Source organism: Panulirus ornatus, chromosome 9, assembly GCF_036320965.1.
Source record: "Panulirus ornatus isolate Po-2019 chromosome 9, ASM3632096v1, whole genome shotgun sequence".
NCBI lineage: Eukaryota > Metazoa > Arthropoda > Malacostraca > Decapoda > Palinuridae > Panulirus > Panulirus ornatus.
In genome coordinates, this window is record NC_092232.1 from 25,871,528 (window position 1) to 25,889,768 (window position 18,241).

Genomic DNA, 18,241 nt, shown 5'->3' on the forward strand with positions numbered 1-18,241 from the left:
TTCTTCCGAAAACACGAGGGGTCCGTTTTTTTTTGTTTTTTTTTATCCTTATTGGTCAGGACTGTTGTATATCGGTTCATTTCTTGTATCAAGAAGGGTTGTTTGTATTATTCTTTAGTAAATACGCAGAAATGCATGTATCCCATTTTCGTCCCAAAACATGGAATACGATTGAATGTTTGCCAAACCTTAAAGCCCTTGGTAGGAATGATAGATATGTGGGTGCAGGAATTCAGGTCAGTATAAAGTAGCCATGCTGGTAAAGGAAACATGGAACGCAATGGGGAAGTCATGGCCTGCTACAGCCTTTATTAAGCAATCTCTTCCCGTGGCCTGCCTCTACCGTCTCCCATTTCACAACATTGCCGCGCGCGCCAGATTTGCTGGGGATTGTGGGTATTGGCGCGTTGGCCGGGTATTACCTGGATTTTTGTGTGTTTCCTCCGAGTCTTTTCATAGCCACTGTAATTTGTGCCGTTTTTATGTTTATTTTTAAAAGTTATTCGGCTTAAATCACGTTCTTCAAAGAATATTTTTTCTGCAGTAAATGTTTAATGTCTATACCCGTTCTTCGCCTTCGTTTCCGCCGTTCTTTTAAGAAAGAAACATTCCAGCAAATAATGGTATCCTTTATGACTAACAAAATGTATGTCAGCCACAAAGGTATGAAAGGAATTGCACGTGCTCTTTTACTGAGATAGATGTTGAAATTTGCACATCAAGAAGACAATATGAAAAGGTATCTACATAACAAGCCGCCTCAGTCAGTGAAAGCTCTCCAAAGTCCATACTGGTTTCTTTTGACGTTACCGTATCATTATCACCGAGATTGGGAAGAACATGTGAGCACTTTTGACAATTGTAATGATAACAAAGTTGGCTTGTCTCCATGCGATTGTTCATGTCCTTACCAAACTCGGGTGTTCCGTAGTTCGTGGGACCCTTGAGAGTGCATCACGTATTTGCATTGATTATTTAGTAACTTTTGGTTGCCATTTACTTATAGCATTAGCAGGAGACGTGCGGAAGCTGGTTGTAGCCTATAGTCAAAATTCAGATCATTTTATAAACAAGAAAAAAAATGTCTACCCCGAAGATTTCTAAGAGAAGTCATATGACGATAGCATTATTTAGTCAGAGTAATTGTCTTTCATATGTGTTTCGCTAATATTCGAAGTTTAACTTGACCCTTCAACCAGACTGGGAGATAATTTACCTATAAGAATGTATGCCAGTATAGGAATGCATACATCTCAGTATTTTACGTAGAATAAGAGATTCAGTATTGTGTGGGAGCGAAATGAAAAGTTACAGAAGGAAATCTCAGCTGATTGAGGATATGGTTTAAATCTAGCATTGGGATTTGGAATTCCCAGTTTAATATCGAGGTAAGGAAATTAAGTAACCTTAGTATAGTATTGGTCCTAATATTGTCAAATCCTTTATCAAGCCCTTGTATCTTCAAGGAGGAAACCCAGAGAGAGATTCTCATGTTTAGTTCTGAGAAAATAAAATTTATCTGTAGTACCAGTTTTGCATGAAGGCGTTGTTGGCTTGAGTTTTTAACCGACGCGTTGTTTCCAATGTTCCTGTTTGCACTTTCCAATATAACTTATATCCAAGTGCAAGCGATGTTGCTATCGGCCTGTGTCTAGTTGTTGGTTACTAGTTAAAAGTGGGCCATTTATAGAAAGGTGAAAGGCAAATTTAGGGTTTGTGAACGATACTCTTAAACGCACGGTTATGAGGTATCATCTTTATGTTTTCACTCCACATGCACATTCCAGGTATATCCAGAAAGTGCAACATTAACGGACCGGTAAATCAGGATTAAAAGTATACTGTCTCGACTGCCTTAAAAAAGTCATTCAGCAGGTCAGGGTTCTCAGACGACTGGCCCATGTATGGTCATATGGTCCATATGGTCATATTAAAAGGAACATGACCTTTAACCCTTTCAATATATCTACTTAACCCCAAGAGCACGGTGATTTTTCAGATGACGTTAACCATTGTTAAGTTGTCATACTCGAGGATTAATGTCGTCTTAAATTTCATCTGTTGATCATCTTTCAGCCATAAATTGATGTTTGAATATTTATTGGTTGTTATTGTTATGCGTGTGTTTTGTGGTGGGAAGATGATATTTCATTGTACTAAACATCTTTTTTAGTATCAAAATGTTTTGCTTCCATTTCGTTCAACCTTTTGACTGACTGACTGACAGCTTGATTGATGCAGATTTGAGAGTCTATATACAGTATGTATGGGAGGCTGGTCCACTTCATGCCAGAGTGTTACCTGTGTGTTCATGGTAGCCAGGTTCATGGATAGTTGTATCCTTGAGGGTTAACACTTTTGTTTCACCTTCACCCGCCCCTCCACAATGCAAAATAAAGATCTCTATATAGGTAGGTGCACAAAAATGATAAAAACCTTATTTTTCGTAAGACAACCGTCCCCGGTATAGAAAGATATTACTGGATCGTTTAATCCTAATTAAGGGCAGCACGCAGCAAGTCCCAAAAGATGCTCCACCATTGTCACTCGTGAGTTCCTGAAGTTCACAGGCAGCTCAAGTGACATCCTTTGCATGGTTTGCCATCTGTGGCCAGTCAACAGAACTAGCAATGTGTTTCACATGGGGGATTAATACTTTTGCAGCTTTCTCGTTTCCCCCACCCCCACAGAAGAAAATGGATATATGCACAACAATAGAAAAAAAGAATATTTTCTGAGGTAGAACTTATTCATTCCCTGTTTAGGAAAAATAATTTCTTACTGGATTGGTTAATCCTAAGTAAGGGCAGCAGGGGTACAGTAGTTGGTGCTAGATGTCAGTTTTTTTTTTTTTTTTTCCAGAAACGGTGTTCTACCATGGGCACTCATGAGGTACTGAAGCCTACAGGCAGATACGCTGCTCCACTGACTTATCCTTTGTGTGGATTGCCATCTTTGGCAAGCGAACAGAACTAAGTGTGTTTAGAATTCATTTTGCTGCAGAAATACTTGATATAGATAGTATTTTGAAGGTTTGTTGAATGTGTTTGATGATAGAGTGGCAGATATAGGGTGTTTTGGTCGAGGTGGTGTGCAAAGTGAGAGGGTTAGGGAAAATGATTTTGTAAACAGAGAAGAGGTAGTAAAAGCTTTGCGGAAGATGAAAGCCGGCAAGGCAGCAGGTTTGGATGGTATTGCAGTGGAATTTATTAAAAAAGGGGGTGACTGTATTATTGACTGGTTGGTAAGGTTATTTAATGTATGTATGACTCATGGTGAGGTGCCTGAGGATTGGCGGAATGCGTGCATAGTGCCATTGTACAAAGGCAAAGGGATAAGAGTGAGTGCTCAAATTTCAGAGGTATAAGTTTGTTGAGTATTCCTGGTAAATTTTATGGGAGGGTATTGATTGAGAGGGTGAGGGCATGTACAGAGCATCAGATTGGGGAAGAGCAGTGTGGTTTCAGAAGTGGTAGAGGATGTGTGGATCAGGTGTTTGCTTTGAAGAATGTATGTGAGCAATACTTAGAAAAGCAAATGGATTTGTATGTAGCATTTATGGATCTGGAGAAGGCATATGATAGAGTTGATAGAGATGCTTTGTGGAAGGTATTAAGAATATATGGTGTGGGAGGCAAGTTGTTAGAAGCAGTGAAAAGTTTTTATCGAGGATGTAAGGCATGTGTACGTGTAGGAAGAGAGGAAAGTGATTGGTTCTCAGTGAATGTAAGTTTGCGGCAGGGGTGTGTGATGTCTCCATGGTTGTTTAATTTGTTTATGGATGGGATTGTTAGGGAGGTGAATGCAAGAGTTTTGGAAAGAGGGGCAAGTATGAAGTCTGTTGTGGATGAGAGAGCTTGGGAAGTGAGTCAGTTGTTGTTCACTGATGATACAGCACTGATAGCTGATTCATGTGAGAAACTGCAGAAGCTGGTGACTGAGTTTGGTAAAGTGTGTGAAAGAAGAAAGTTAAGAGTAAATGTGAATAAGAGCAAGGTTATTAGGTACAGTAGGGTTGAGGGTCAAGTCAATTGGGAGGTAAGTTTGAATGGAGAAAAACTGGAGGAAGTAAAGTGTTTTAGATATCTGGGAGTGGATCTGGCAGCGGATGGAACCATGGAAGCGGAAGTGGGTCATAGGGTGGGGGAGGGGGCGAAAATCTTGGGAGCCTTGAAGAATGTGTGGAAGTCGAGAACATTATCTTGAAAAGCAAAAATGGGTATGTTGGAATAGTGGTTCCAACAATTTTGTATGGTTGCGAGGCGTGGGCTATGGATAGAGTTGTGCGCAGGAGGGTGGATGTGCTGGAAATGAGATGTTTGAGGACAATGTGTGGTGTGAGGTGGTTTGATGGAGTAAGTAACGTAAGGGTAAGAGAGATGTGTGGAAATAAAAAGAGTGTGGTTGAGAGAGCAGAAGAGGGTGTTTTGAAATGGTTTGGGCACATGGAGAGAATGAGTGAGGAAAGATTGACCAAGAGGATATATGTGTCGGAGGTGGAGGGAACGAGGAGAAGTGGGAGACCAAATTGGAGGTGGAAAGATGGAGTGAAAAAGATTTTGTGTGATCGGGGCCTGAACATGCAGGAGGGTGAAAGGAGGGCAAGGAATAGAGTGAATTGGATCGATGTGGTATACCGGGGTTGACGTGCTGTCAGTGGATTGAATCAGGGCATGTGAAGTGTCTGGGGTAAACCATGGAAAGCTGTGTAGGTATGTATATTTGCGTGTGTGGACGTGTATGTATATACATGTGTATGGGGGTGGGTTGGGCCATTTCTTTCGTCTGTTTCCTTGCGCTACCTCGCAAACGCAGGAGACAGCGACAAAGCAAAAAAAGAAAAAAAAAAAAAATGATGCCAATAGCAGTCAACCACATTGTGTGTCAATTGACTCCTATACCAAAAGCGGTAAGGGAGGATGTTGACTGGTGGGAGGAGCCTAGATACAGGGGAACCTTGGATGTGAAATCCATGGTATCCCACCTCCTTGCCACGTGGAGAGAGGTCAGGCAAGGTCATATGTCGTTAAAGTTAAGGCAACTGGATTACAACAGCAGGTGGAAGGTTTGGTCAAGCTATTGGACATTAGGTCATTATCAGAGTTATTAATCAGGACATTTGTGTTTTCTTGGGAAGTAATGCTACAAGTGCTTTCCCTAGCCCTCCGAGATAGTTAGCACCTGAGACTGAGAATCAAAGTGCAGTAGGCTGAAAAGTGTGGCTGCAGCACTGTGTGTAGGTATCTTGTTTGAAGTCATTACCACTGTGGTCATACCTAATGCCTAGAGGTGAAAGTGGAAGGGTTGTAGGAGGATGAGTGACCCTTGCTGAAGAGCCTTAAGGAAGTCTCTGTTCATTATGAAGAATAGTGGCAAGAGAGGATAACCTTTGAGCTAATGGCACAGCAGTAGGAAGGTTATCGTGGAAGGAGAGACACACCTTAGAATGGATAGCTGGAATAATGAATTTTAGTAGTGGCATGGGAGGTGTAAGTAATGATGGCGGAGGACCCTTTGGGACATAAAATAGCTAGCATGTCAGCAGTGCTGGCACAGGGAACAGTATCACCAGGGCAGGCTGGCAGGGTTACCTAAGTTACAGAAGAATGGGGAAATAGAAAAGGATGATGGAAAGTTGGATGTGGCATAGCCATGTTAATAGAATTATTCAGATGTGCAGCTGTCAGGTGGTCGGTGGAAAGGACTTCATTGATCCTTGGCAATTTGATGATGAATTGTTAGGAAGTGTTTTGTATTTGATCAAGGTTCTCTGCATGAAAATTCATGGTTGCTGGTAGTTTTCTGATGAGTTTTTAGGGTATCGATAGTATCATTGTAGATACTTTTATATGTGTACAATGAAGAGTAATTTTTCAGTATACAGTGGGCTTATGGGGTTGGTGATGGGTTTGATTGTAATAACTTTTAATACTTGCCATCTTGATATTTCTGTGAATTCTTCTTGGAAAATGATATTGGGCTATATTTGAAAGTCTACATTATTTTCTACAGATACAGCTCATCGCCCAAGCCCAAGTCATGCTTAGTGCAGCGTGGGGAGTCAGGCGGATCAGTATCAGTTGCTCACCACGGTCACGGAAATTCCTCCAGGTCACACCACCACGAATCTGCCATACCAAAGATGACCCACCAACATAGATCAGGGTAGGTTAAGTATAAGTTACACCAGCTTATCTCTCGGTCAGCAGCTCCATTAACAGGTCATTTTTAAGCCTTTAAGTCTAAATCTTCTATTAATCAAAGGACTTTCTAGCAAGCAATTAATCATCTTGATAAAAACAGACCATTTGTAATGGTGGTGGATCAGGTGAACTGTTAATAAGAAACATTAACATATTATATTTATGGAATTCATGTCAGACTTTCAATTTTTTAGGATAAATTCTGACCTGCCTGTTTAGATTCTTTTTTTCTTTTTTTTTTTTGCCGCTATCTCCCGCGTTTGCGAGGTAGCGCAAGGAAACAGACGAAAGAAATGGCCCAACCCACCCCCATACACATGTATATACATACGTCCACACACGCAAATATACATACCTACACAGCTTTCCATGGTTTACCCCAGATGCTTTACATGCCCTGATTCAATCCACTGACAGCATGTCAACCCCGGTATACCACATCGATCCAATTCACTCTATTCCTTGCCCTCCTTTCACCCTCCTGCATGTTCAGGCCCCGATCACACAAAATCTTTTTCACTCCATCTTTCCACCTCCAATTTGGTCTCCCACTTCTCCTCGTTCCCTCCACCTCCGACACATATATCCTCTTGGTCAATCTTTCCTCACTCATTCTCTCCTTGTGACCATAGATTCTACATAGTACAATACTTATTTTGTTTCTTTTTGGTAACGTTGAATTGAGTTTTATATTGTGACTTGGCAGGTAGTAGTTGATAGGCAGACACCGACCAGGGAGGTATATTACCAGTACTACTTGCCTGGGTATCGGGAGTGTTAGTGACATCTGTTTACTGAGGTAGCTGTCTTTTCTTTTTGCCTCACTCACATGTGGACTACTGGCATTCTGTCCACAAACAATCTCTTCTTATCATATGTAACACTTGACAGCACTTATTCTTCATAACTAAACTTTTCTGTGGTGAGCTCTATGTGCTAACCCTGCCTTTTGGCAAAATGGTGGGGTAGGCAGATGTAGGCAGGAGCATTAGGTAAAAACATTAGGTAGAAGTAGTAGGTAGGAGCATTATATGGAAATAGTTATTAGGAATATTGGTTAGGAGCTTAAGGCCTGTTAAGGGTGAGGCATAAAGGCTAAGAAGCAGGATTGGAGTCCTCTGGTTATGGACACTGTTGCCATGGCCATACCTTTGAGGGAGTTCCAATTGGAACAGACGTCAGAGATATAGTAGTTTTATCTGAGTACATTAGTGTAGGTTGTCTTGCATTACATGTGACCTTTTGATAATCAGTACATTTATGGGCTTTACTGTCCTGGTACAACTTCTTTCCTTAGTTCTTTGGTCATTCACATCTCTGCTTGTCAGTAATGGCTTATGAGATGGAATGTCTATTTATCAGATGAGAATTTTGTGCATTCACTCAAGCTAGATTGGCACTAGTCTATGTACTTGTCTTTTACTTGGAAGTACAGTAGCTAATGCTTCAGACTACAGCAGTAATGGCCTCAGGATGCAAAGTTAGAGTGGATTGTACAAATGTATCAAGGCACATCATCTAGTCTGTATGCAGTTGTAGAGATTCCCCTCTGAAGTAGCATGCTAAATGACCCCTTACCTTCAAAAATTTTTTGTGCAACCCCACAGGTATTACTAGGAACAGTAGGTAATGCATCAGGTGTATGATCATGTAACTAATTCATAATGTGAATTTGATTAATCATTATGTTGTATTTTACTTTATAGATGTTATGATGTGTTCAAAGTTGTAAAATTAGAAACTAAGCAAGTTGCTGTGTAGAGTTCCAAAACCAAAACACATACCAAGGCAATAAATTTAGAATCTAAAAAGACAGTATCTTACATCCATGATGTGGCATGAAGTTCTGTAATTATTTCCATTAAGGGAAAATTATATGATAAATGTATCAGTGAATTGTAGCTACTATGTGGTTGATTAGAAAAAAATGTGACATTTGACAAAATATAGTTATGATGTTGCCATGGGTGAGGTTGGCACTCTTATATCTGATAAGTTGAACTTCAAAAAATTTGTTAGTGCAATAAGGGTTTAAATGCCATGTAGATTATTTTATGATCTAATGAACAAGTAAAGGTTTATGATACACTAATAATGCATCACAGTGATACAAACTTAAATATATTATTAATAATTCTCCACTTCATTGATAGGATTACAGTAGGATCTGTTGAATGTAATCCTCTATGAATAGTAGTATTTTTTAATATCTCCTTTATTTGATAGGAGTAATATTTTTTATGATGATTTTATTACATCTTGACAACATAAAAAGCTCAGTCGAGACGAGTAGTAATGAATTTGCTAAGTTGAATTAGTACCTCATTTTTATTTGCATTCTGTTAGTCACTTTGGAGTGAAGTTAGTAAGATACTTTGTTTTTTCTTATCAGGATATGATTATATTAAAATGGTAATCTTTGCTTCATTCATTATTATATAGCAATTATAAAATTGACTGGTTGGAATTTTGGGCCTTAGGTTTATAAACTGCCAGGTGTTAAGGATGATCCTAAGACCACGTACAGTCTCACTATTCATGTGGCTTTTGTAATCAAATTAAAACTTGGTTTTACATGTCAGTACAAAGGAAATCTACTTTTAGAATTTAGATTTTTAATGTGTTAAACTGTAGCATATTTTTTTGTGTTTTTTAAGAAATTTCATCTAGAAATCACTTTTTTACTCTGTTCCCTACTTATAGTTTTTAGTTTTCATGAGGTACAGTAACTGTGTATTGTTTATTAAATGACTTTTATATTTGTTAGTGTGAGGAGTCGTGGAGTTGTGCAGAGAGGCTCACTGGGTCACTCATCATCACATGAGGATTCTTCTCCCCACGCCTCCCCTCATCCATCACCACATGTGTATGGAACTCGCCCTGCACCCCAAGTAGGTTTTTTTTTGACCCTCTGTTGTCTGTGATTAAAGCCCACAAAATGTTCCAGACAAAGTACGTTATTCTTTCTGGTTGGGAATCCTCTGTTATTTGAAAGCATATAGAAAATTAAAAAGGATACTTAATGATATTTCAAACTGCATGTGCTCAACGCCCCAGCAGTTAATGTACTCATCACCCAGCGTTTTATGGTACTGCTGATTGTTTACCATCACCCATGTTTCTTCTGGCATGGTTTCATACGCTGGTCTTACACATTTGTATATTTTGTGCACCTTGGATTGGTATTGTGGACAGTGGCCCCTTTCATCAGCAATTGCCTAACAGGTCCTTCATGCCATCTACATCTTGCAGGTAGTGCAAGAGGAACATTTTAAGCCTTGAAAAGATGGGAGTTGTGGTAGGAGCTGGCTAAGGGTGAGTGCAAGGTGACACTTATGAAGGATTTTAATGTCATTTGCTTATATACTTACTTATATCAATATTTTTAGATATCTGGGAGTGGATCTGGCAGCGGATGGAACTATGGAAGCGAAAGTGAATCATAGGGTGGGTGAGGGGGCGAAAATCCTGGGAGCCTTGAAGAATGTGTGGAAGTCGAGAACATTATCTCGGAAAGCAAAAATGGGTATGTTTGAAGGAATAGTGGTTCCAACAATGTTGTATGGTTGCAAGGCGTGGGCTATGGATAGAGTTGTGCGCAGGAGGGTGGATGTGCTGGAAATGAGATGTTTGAGGACAATGTGTGGTGTGAGGTGGTTTGATCGAGTAAGTAATGTAAGGGTAAGAGAGATGTGTGGAAATAAAAAGAGCGTGGTTGAGAGAGCAGAAGAGGGTGTTTTGAAATGGTTTGGGCACATGGAGAGAATGAGTGACGAAAGATTGACCAAGAGAATATATGTGTCGGAGGTGGAGGGAACGAGGAGAAGAGGGAGACCAAATTGGAGGTGGAAAGATGGAGTGAAAAAGATTTTGTGTGATCGGGGCCTGAGCATGCAGGAGGGTGAAAGGAGGGCAAGGAATAGAGTGAATTGGATTGATGTGGTATACCGGGGTTGACGTGCTGTCAGTGGATTGAATCAAGGCATGTGAAGCGTCTGGGGTAAACCATGGAAAGCTGTGTGGGGCCTGGATGTGGAGGGGGATCTGTGGTTTCGGGCATTATTGCATGACAGCTGGAGACTGAGTGTGAACGAATGAGGCCTTTGTTGTCTTTTCCTAGTGCTACCCCGCACACATGAGGGGGGAGGGGGATGGTATTCCATGTGTGGCGAGGTGGCGATGGGAATGAACAAAGGCAGACAGTGTGAATTGTGTGCATGGGTATATTTGTATGTGTCTGTGTGTGTATATATATGTGTACATTGAGATGTATAGGTATGTATATTTGCGTGTGTGGACGTGTGTGTATATACATGTGTATAGGGGTGGGTTGGGCCATTTCTTTCGTCTGTTTCCTTGCGCTACCTCGCAAACGCGGGAGACAGCGACAAAGTAAAATAGATAAATATATAAATATCAATATTTTCTGTTTGTATAATATTTATATATATGTAAATTATGTTTGAAAATTCCACTCTGAGAATTATTCGATGTATCAAAAGACCCTCGAATAACCAAAAATTTTATGTGGAATGGATGATCCCTTCAAAAGCTTTTCTGATTACTGAGGTTTTCTGTAAATTTAGTCATTTACAATTGAAACCTAACTTTCTTTTAATTTAGAATTCGCATTGAAATCATTGAAAATACTATTAATAGATTATTATTAATCATTATTAGTTATGTATGCCATTAAAAGTGACATGTTTTTTAATCTGTTCTGTATACCATTTCTTGTAATCAGAGCACATGTTGTATATAGACACCCATTTTGGTTGGTGGCCATCTTTACTCTTTATAAAAGTTGAAAATCTAACACTGTGACTCGCTCCACTTCCATGGTTCCATGCGCTGCTAAGTCCACTCAGATATCTAAAACACTTCACATCCCCAATTTTTCTCCGTTCAAACTTATATCCCAACTAACTTGCCCCTCAACCTTGCTGAACCTCATAACTTTGCACTTATTTACATTTACTCACAACTTCTTCCTTTGACACTTTTTTTCCGACATTTTTTCCAAACTCAGATACCAACTTCTTCTGTTTCTCATTCAAATCAGCCACCAGTGCTGTATCTTCAGCAAACAGCAACTGACTCTTTTCCCAGGCCCTCTCATACCCAACAGAGTGCATACTTGCCCTTCTCTCCAAAACTCTTGCATTTAGCACCCTAAGCACTCCATCCATAAACAAATTTTAACAACTATGGGGACATCACACACCCTTGCCACAAACCAACCTTCACTGGGAACCAGTCACTCTCCTCTCTCCCTACTCGTACACATGCCTTACATCCTTGATAAAAACTTTTCACTGCTTCTAGCAGCTTACCTCCCTCACTATATACTCTTAAGACCTTCCACAAAGCATCTCTGTCAAACCTAGCATGTACCTTCTCTAGACCCATGAATGCTTCATACAAATCCATCTGTTATTCTAAGTATTTCTCCCACGTATTCTTCAAAGCAAACACCTGATCCACACATTCTCTACTACTTCTGAAACCACACTACGTACTCTTCCCCCATCTGATGCTCTGTACATGCCTTCACCCTCTCAGTCAGTACTCTCCCATACAATTTTCCAGGTATAACCTACAAAATTATTTCTCTGTAGTTTGAGTACATCTCTTTCTCCTTTGCCTGTATATTTTGGCACTATACATGAATTCTGACAATCCTTAGGCACCTCACCATGATCCATACTTTCAATGAATATCCTTACCAACCAGTCAGCTACACAGTCACTCCATTCTTAACAAATTCAACTACAAAATCATCCACTCCCACTGCCTTGCTGCATTTCACCTTGTGCAAATTTTTCACCACTTCTTTCCTCACCAAACCATTCCCCATGACTCTCTCACTTCACATACCACCTCTGCCAAAACACCCTACATCTACCACTCTGTCATTAAACACAAGCCTTCAAAATGATCGCCTCATCTGTTTCTCACTTCATTGCTATCTGTTATTACTTCTTTTGTTCCCATCACCACTTTTCCCATTTGTTCTCTTGTCTTTCACACGATATTTACCTCCTTCCAAAACATCTTTTTATTCTACCCAAAGTTAATGATCCTCTTTCACCCCAGCTCTCATTTGCCCTCTTTTTTAACCTCTGCACCTTCCTCTTGACCTCTTGCCACTTTCTCTTATACATTTCCCAATCATTTGCACCCCTTCCCTGTAAGTACTGTCCAGATGCCTCTCTTTTCTTATTCTCCAGCAGCTTTACTTCTTCACCCCACCACTCAATACTCTTTCTAGTCTGCCTTCGTCCCACCTTTCTCATGTCATGTGCATCTTTTGCACATGCCATCACTGCTTCCCTAGATGCCTCCCATTCTTCACCCACTCCCCTCTTTTCATTTACTTTCACCTTTTGCCATTGTACAGTAAATATTTACTGGTAGTTCTTCTCACAGTTCTCCTTTCCAAGCACACTTGCTCTCACCACTCTCTTCTCCCCAACATTGTGTCCTCTTTTTGAATAGCCTTACAAATCTTTCCCTCACCCCCACAAGACAAGACATCCCACCAGCTGACCCTCTGAGCACATTTACATCCAAAAGTCTCTCTCCTACATGCCTGTCAATCAATATGTAATCTTATAACACCCATTGACCATCTCTGCTTCTCACATATGTGTACTTGAGTATATCCTTCTTTTTAAGCAGGGTATTCCCAATCACCAGTCTTTTTTGAGCACACAACTCTATAAGCTCTTCAATATTTCCATTCATAACACTGAATACCCCTTGCTCCCATGTTATACCCTCAACTGCCACATTTCTTATCTTCATCCACTCCCAGTTAGTTTTCATTAAATTTACAGCCACCTGTAATTATCATAAATGCTTACTTGTTTTTGTATCTCAAATAAAATCTGAAAAATAGAATACAGTGTACTGTAACCATTTAATCAGAACACAGCATCATTGTTGGAAACTGAAATCTGTAGTTGTTTGTTGTTGTTATTGTTTAATAGCTAATACAGGTATTCTGCTGATGCTACTGTGCTGTTTAGTTACCCTAAGCACACTATTTTTTCCATTGTACAGGTTGAATCTCTTTAATTCAGTAACCTTGGACTTGGCCATTGCCAGACTATGGAAAATGCAGGAAAACAGAAATTGACTCCTAAGAGAACCCCCTATGTAAACATATGCCAGACCCCTATTCCTGCCAGCTCATTCCACATAAATATTGCTGTGTTATCAAAGATAAAACTAAGCTTAAAACAGGAAGTGGTGCAGCCATTAATGATTCCTAATAAGATTTTTACTGTTAAATCAGATTACATCAAAAGTACCCCCAGATGGAGACTCCTCAGTATCTTGTGCAAGGGTTTTTTGTGGCATAAAACACCAATGCAGGGCAGAATCATCAGCATTATACACTTTTTCTGGGGCTAAATTTTTTGCTACTGCTGGCTGTGCAAATTCATCCGCAAACTTTGTCGCAGCTTTGTGATCGGTAGTTAATGTAACAAATGACCATAGGTTGGTAGTTGGCTTTTATCAACTCTTGTTACTATTGCTGTTTTATTGTTATGGTCAAGGCAGCCAGCCCACGCTGTCAGTCCCAGCAAGGCAGCTGGTTTTTACACTCTGTCTCTCACCCTAAACATATTGCTGTTGGTTGTTTAATAGAGAATTGAAGTTTATATTGATTCTTTTAATATGACCGTACACTATAAGCTTCCATGTCAGCACTGCGCTTTTCACCGCACTCACTTTGTCCTGAAATTCCATGTCTTCTTTTAAACTTGTAAAACCTTTCTTGTGAATATTCACAGTCATTGTCTAGCTTTAGTTCTCAGTGAAAAACTTTGGCCTGCTTGAAAAGCATCTCCCCAGAGATACTTACACCTTTATTACACGGGAGCTTAAACCTCTTTATAAGTGCACTTTCTAGTTATGTACTCCTGGCACCTTTCAAAGTTTTCCAGAACTTTAAACTTTTCTGGCCTTCATTTTCAGCAAAAAACTGAATATAAGAAATTAACAGGGCTGTTGATTAGCTCGGCTGCAGTGTTAACAGGTTTTGGTGCCTTAGCGCTGCTGACTGCACCACCCCGGTGGCAGATCCACAAACTAATGGCAGCACATTCAGAATGTGTCAGACACTGGCATTTACTGGACCACTGAGTGCTGGATTAGAGAGATGCAACCAGTATTAATGGTATTTCATATTTTTTTTACCATTAAGTACTCATGTGTGAATAAGTGCAAGAAAATTATTACTTGTCAGTAGCTTATGGATTCAGAGTCAGGAATGAAGGTGATGCCAGACAACCACATATTGTCCACATGGGTGGCTGAGGTTGTGACACCTTAGCTTTCTGATGATTCAGTGTTACACAAACTTTGTTTTATGCACAAAATGATTAAAGATATTGTATGAATTACCTTCAGGCTATGTGTTTGAAGTGTATATGAAGCATAAATGGATTTTGTGTTTCGACTTGGGTCCCATCCCCAAGATATCTCATTATGTATATGCAAATATTCCAAAATCTGAAAACTTCCAAAATTTGAAACATTTCTGGTCCCGGGCATTTTGGTTAAGGGATACTCAACCCATTTTATAGTTTAGTGGTTCAGGAAAAAAAAAGAACAAGAAGAGGAATGTTATCTGTCTGGATGATAAGTCATACAGTTGAAGAAATTGAAAAGAAAAAGAATTGTTCCAACAAAAAATTCCCTCTTAGCTCTGTATTTCACCATGGAACAGATCTCTCCTACGTTGCAAACGATTTTTATCCCAAGTACAATCACAGTTTTGTACAAATATTATTTGCTTTTATTAGTTGTAAATCTAAGGTGTCATCTTGGGTTTCATTGATTCCTTTGATCTGTATTCATGTTTGTAACACTGTTCCATTCATTTGGAGAGTTACCTTTCATTCTCTCTATGTTTGTGTAGGCACCTACGCACCAATGCCAGCATACCAAGGAAACTGGCCCACCTCCGTCCAGTGATGACCGTGTTACACTGGTGGTGGAGGGCACGCGTTTTATTGTTGACCCTGCTATATTCACCGCTCATCCCAACACAATGCTCGGAAGGTTTGGTGATGCCCCTAATATTTGTTATGAAATCTTTTGGTCATGTTTTGGGTATTAAGTATTATGTTAATGAGGCTGAATTTTATTTTTCATATTATGTAAGTTTGTGTTGAAGTTTTACTATTTTGACTTGTTTAAATTTTTCAGAATGTTTTCATCAGGTCTTGAGTTTACCCACCCTAATGAAAGAGGCGAGTTTGAGGTAGCGGAAGGCCTTTCATCAGCTGTATTTCGTGCAGTTTTAGACTACTACAAGAGTGGAACAGTTCGCTGCCCTCCATCTGTCAGTGTGCAGGAGCTCCGGGAAGCCTGCGATTACCTCCTCATTCCATTTGATGCCAATACTATTAAATGCCAGAATTTACGTAGGTTCATAGATTGTTATTCTGTGAAAATGTGTTTATTTAACTGCAGATTCTTATACCAAAATTCTTCCTGAAATTTATTTTGTTATGGTGTTGCTTTTCATGTGTATTTGATTGCAGATGAAAATTATGTTAAACTTTAGTTTTTAATTAGTATTTTTTTCTGACATCTTGTATTCACTGGTTTGCTCCTTACTTGAATGGGAATTTGTAACATCACAAAATTGCAAAGTAGTCATAGGAGGGAAATATGGCTGTTTGTATATTCTGCAGATCTGCCCATTTTATTAAGGTACTTATAACCAGTACTTATCCCTGGGGATAGGGAAGAAAGAATACTTCCCACACATTCCTCACGTGTCATCGAAGGCGACTAAAGGGGACGGGAGCGGGGGCCTAGAAACCCCTCCTTGTATTTTTTAACTTTCTAAAAGGGGAAACAGAAGAAGGAGTCACGCGGGGAGTGCTCATCCTCCTCGAAAGCTCAGATTGGGGTGTCAAGATGTGTGTGGATGTAACCAAGATGAGAAAAAAGGAGAGATAGGTAGTATGTTTGAGGAAAGGAACCTGGATGTTTTAGCTCTGAGTGAAACGAAGCTCAAGGGTAAAGGGGAAGAGTGGTTTGGGAATGTCTTGGGAGTAAAGTCAGGGGTTAGTGAGAGGACAAGAGCAAGGGAAGGAGTAGCACTACTCCTGAAACAGGAGTTGTGGGAGTATGTGATAGAGTGTAAGAAAGTAAATTCTAGATTGGCATGGGTAAAACTGAAAGTGGATGGAGAGAGATGGGTGATTATTGGTGCATATGCACCTGGGCATGAGGAGAAAGATCATGAGAGGCAAGTGTTTTCGGAGCAGCTGAATGAGTGTGTTAGTGGTTTTGATGCACAAGACCGGGTTATAGTGATGAGTGATTTGAATGCAAAGGTGAGTAATGTGGTAGTTGAGGGAATAATTGGTATACATGGGGTGTTCAGTGTTGTAAATGGAAATGGTGAAGAGCTTGTAGATTTATGTGCTGAAAAAGGACTGGTGATTGGGAATACCTTGTTTAAAAAGAGAGATATACATAAGTATACGTATGTAAGTAGGAGAGATGGTCAGAGAGCGTTATTGGATTACGTGTTAATTGATAGGCACGTGAAAGAGAGACTTTTGGATGTTAATGTGCTGAGAGGTGCAACTGGAGGGATGTCTGATTATTATCTTGTGGAGGCGAAGGTGAAGATTTGTAGGGGTTTTCAGAAAAGAAGAGTGAATGTTGGGGTGAAGAGAGTGGTGGGAGTAAGTGAGCTTGGGAAGGTGACTTGTGTGAGGAAGTACCAGGAGAGACTGAGTACAGAATGGAAAAAGGTGAGAACAAAGGAGGTAAGGGGAGTGGGGGAGGAATGGGATGTATTTAGGGAAGCAGTGATGGCTTGTGCAAAAGATACTTGTGGCATGAGAAGCGTGGGAGGTGGGTTGATTAGAAAGGGTAGTGAGTGGTGGGCTGAAGAAGTAAGATTATTAGTGAAAGAGAAGAGAGAGGCATTTGGACGATTTTTGCAGGGAAAAATGCAAATGAGTGGCAGATTTATAAAAGAAAGAGGCAGGAGGTCAAGAGAAAGGTGCAAGAGGTGAAAGAGAGGGCAAATGAGAGTTGGGGTGAGAGAGTATCATTAAATTTTAGGGAGAATAAAAAGATATTTTGGAAGGAGGTAAATAAAGTGCGTAAGACAAATGGGAACTTCAGTGAAGGTGGCTAATGGGGAGGTGATAACAAGTAGTGGTGATGTGAGAAGGAGATTGAGTGAGTATTTTGAAGGTTTGTTGAATGTGTTTGATGATAAGAGTGGCAGATATAGGGTGTTTTGGTCGATGTGGTGTGCAAAGTGAGAGGGTTAGGGAAAATGATTTGGTAAACAGAGAAGAGGCAGTAAAAGCTTTGCGGAGGATGAAAGCTGGCAAGGCAGTGGGTTTGGATGGTATTGCAGTGGAATTTATTAAAAAGGGGGGTGACTGTATTGTTGACTGGTTGGTAAGGTTATTTAATGTATGTATGATTCATGGGGAGGTGCCTGAAGATTGGCAGAATGCTTGCATAGTGCCATTGTACAAAGGCAAAGGGGATAAGAGTGAGTGCCCAAATTACAGAGGTATAAGTTTGTTGAGTATTCCTGGTAAATCATATGGGAGTGTATTGATTGAGAGGGTGAAGGCATGTACAGAGCATCAGATTGGGGAAGAGCAGTGTGGTTTCAGAAGTGGTAGAGGATGTGTGGATCAGGTGTTTGCTTTGAAGAATGTGTGTGAGAAATACTTAGAAAAGTAAATGGATTTGTATGTAGCATTTATGGAACTGGAGAAGGCATATGATAGAGTTGATAGAGATGCTCTGTGGAAGGTATTAAGAATGTATGGTGTGGGAGGCAAGTTGTTAGAAGCAGTGAAAAGTTTTTATCGAGGATGTAAGGCATGTGTACGTGTAGGAAGAGAGGAAAGTGATTGGTTCTCAGTGAATGTAGGTTTGCGGCAGGGGTGTGTGATGTCTCCATGGTTGTTTAATTTGTTTATGGATGGGGTTGTTAGGGAGGTGAATGCAAGAGTTTTGGAAAGAGGGGC

At 40.1% G+C, this 18,241-nt stretch overlaps 1 protein-coding gene across 4 annotated transcripts in view; it reads left to right on the forward strand.

The window, feature by feature from the left end:
- Window positions 1-18,241, forward strand: part of mri (BTB/POZ domain-containing protein mrityu) — a 550,707-nt gene that overhangs the window by 306,348 nt on the left and 226,118 nt on the right. For 3 of the 4 annotated variants that reach the window (XM_071664898.1, XM_071664899.1, XM_071664897.1), the window contains 4 exons: window positions 6,013-6,165; window positions 8,971-9,094; window positions 15,136-15,278; window positions 15,426-15,643. In XM_071664898.1, the coding sequence (XP_071520999.1) occupies window positions 6,013-6,165; window positions 8,971-9,094; window positions 15,136-15,278; window positions 15,426-15,643 (638 nt within the window). Of the gene's footprint in view, window positions 1-2,866; window positions 2,977-6,012; window positions 6,166-8,970; window positions 9,095-15,135; window positions 15,279-15,425; window positions 15,644-18,241 lie in introns of those variants that run through there. The other variant, XM_071664901.1, reaches the window with a different exon arrangement.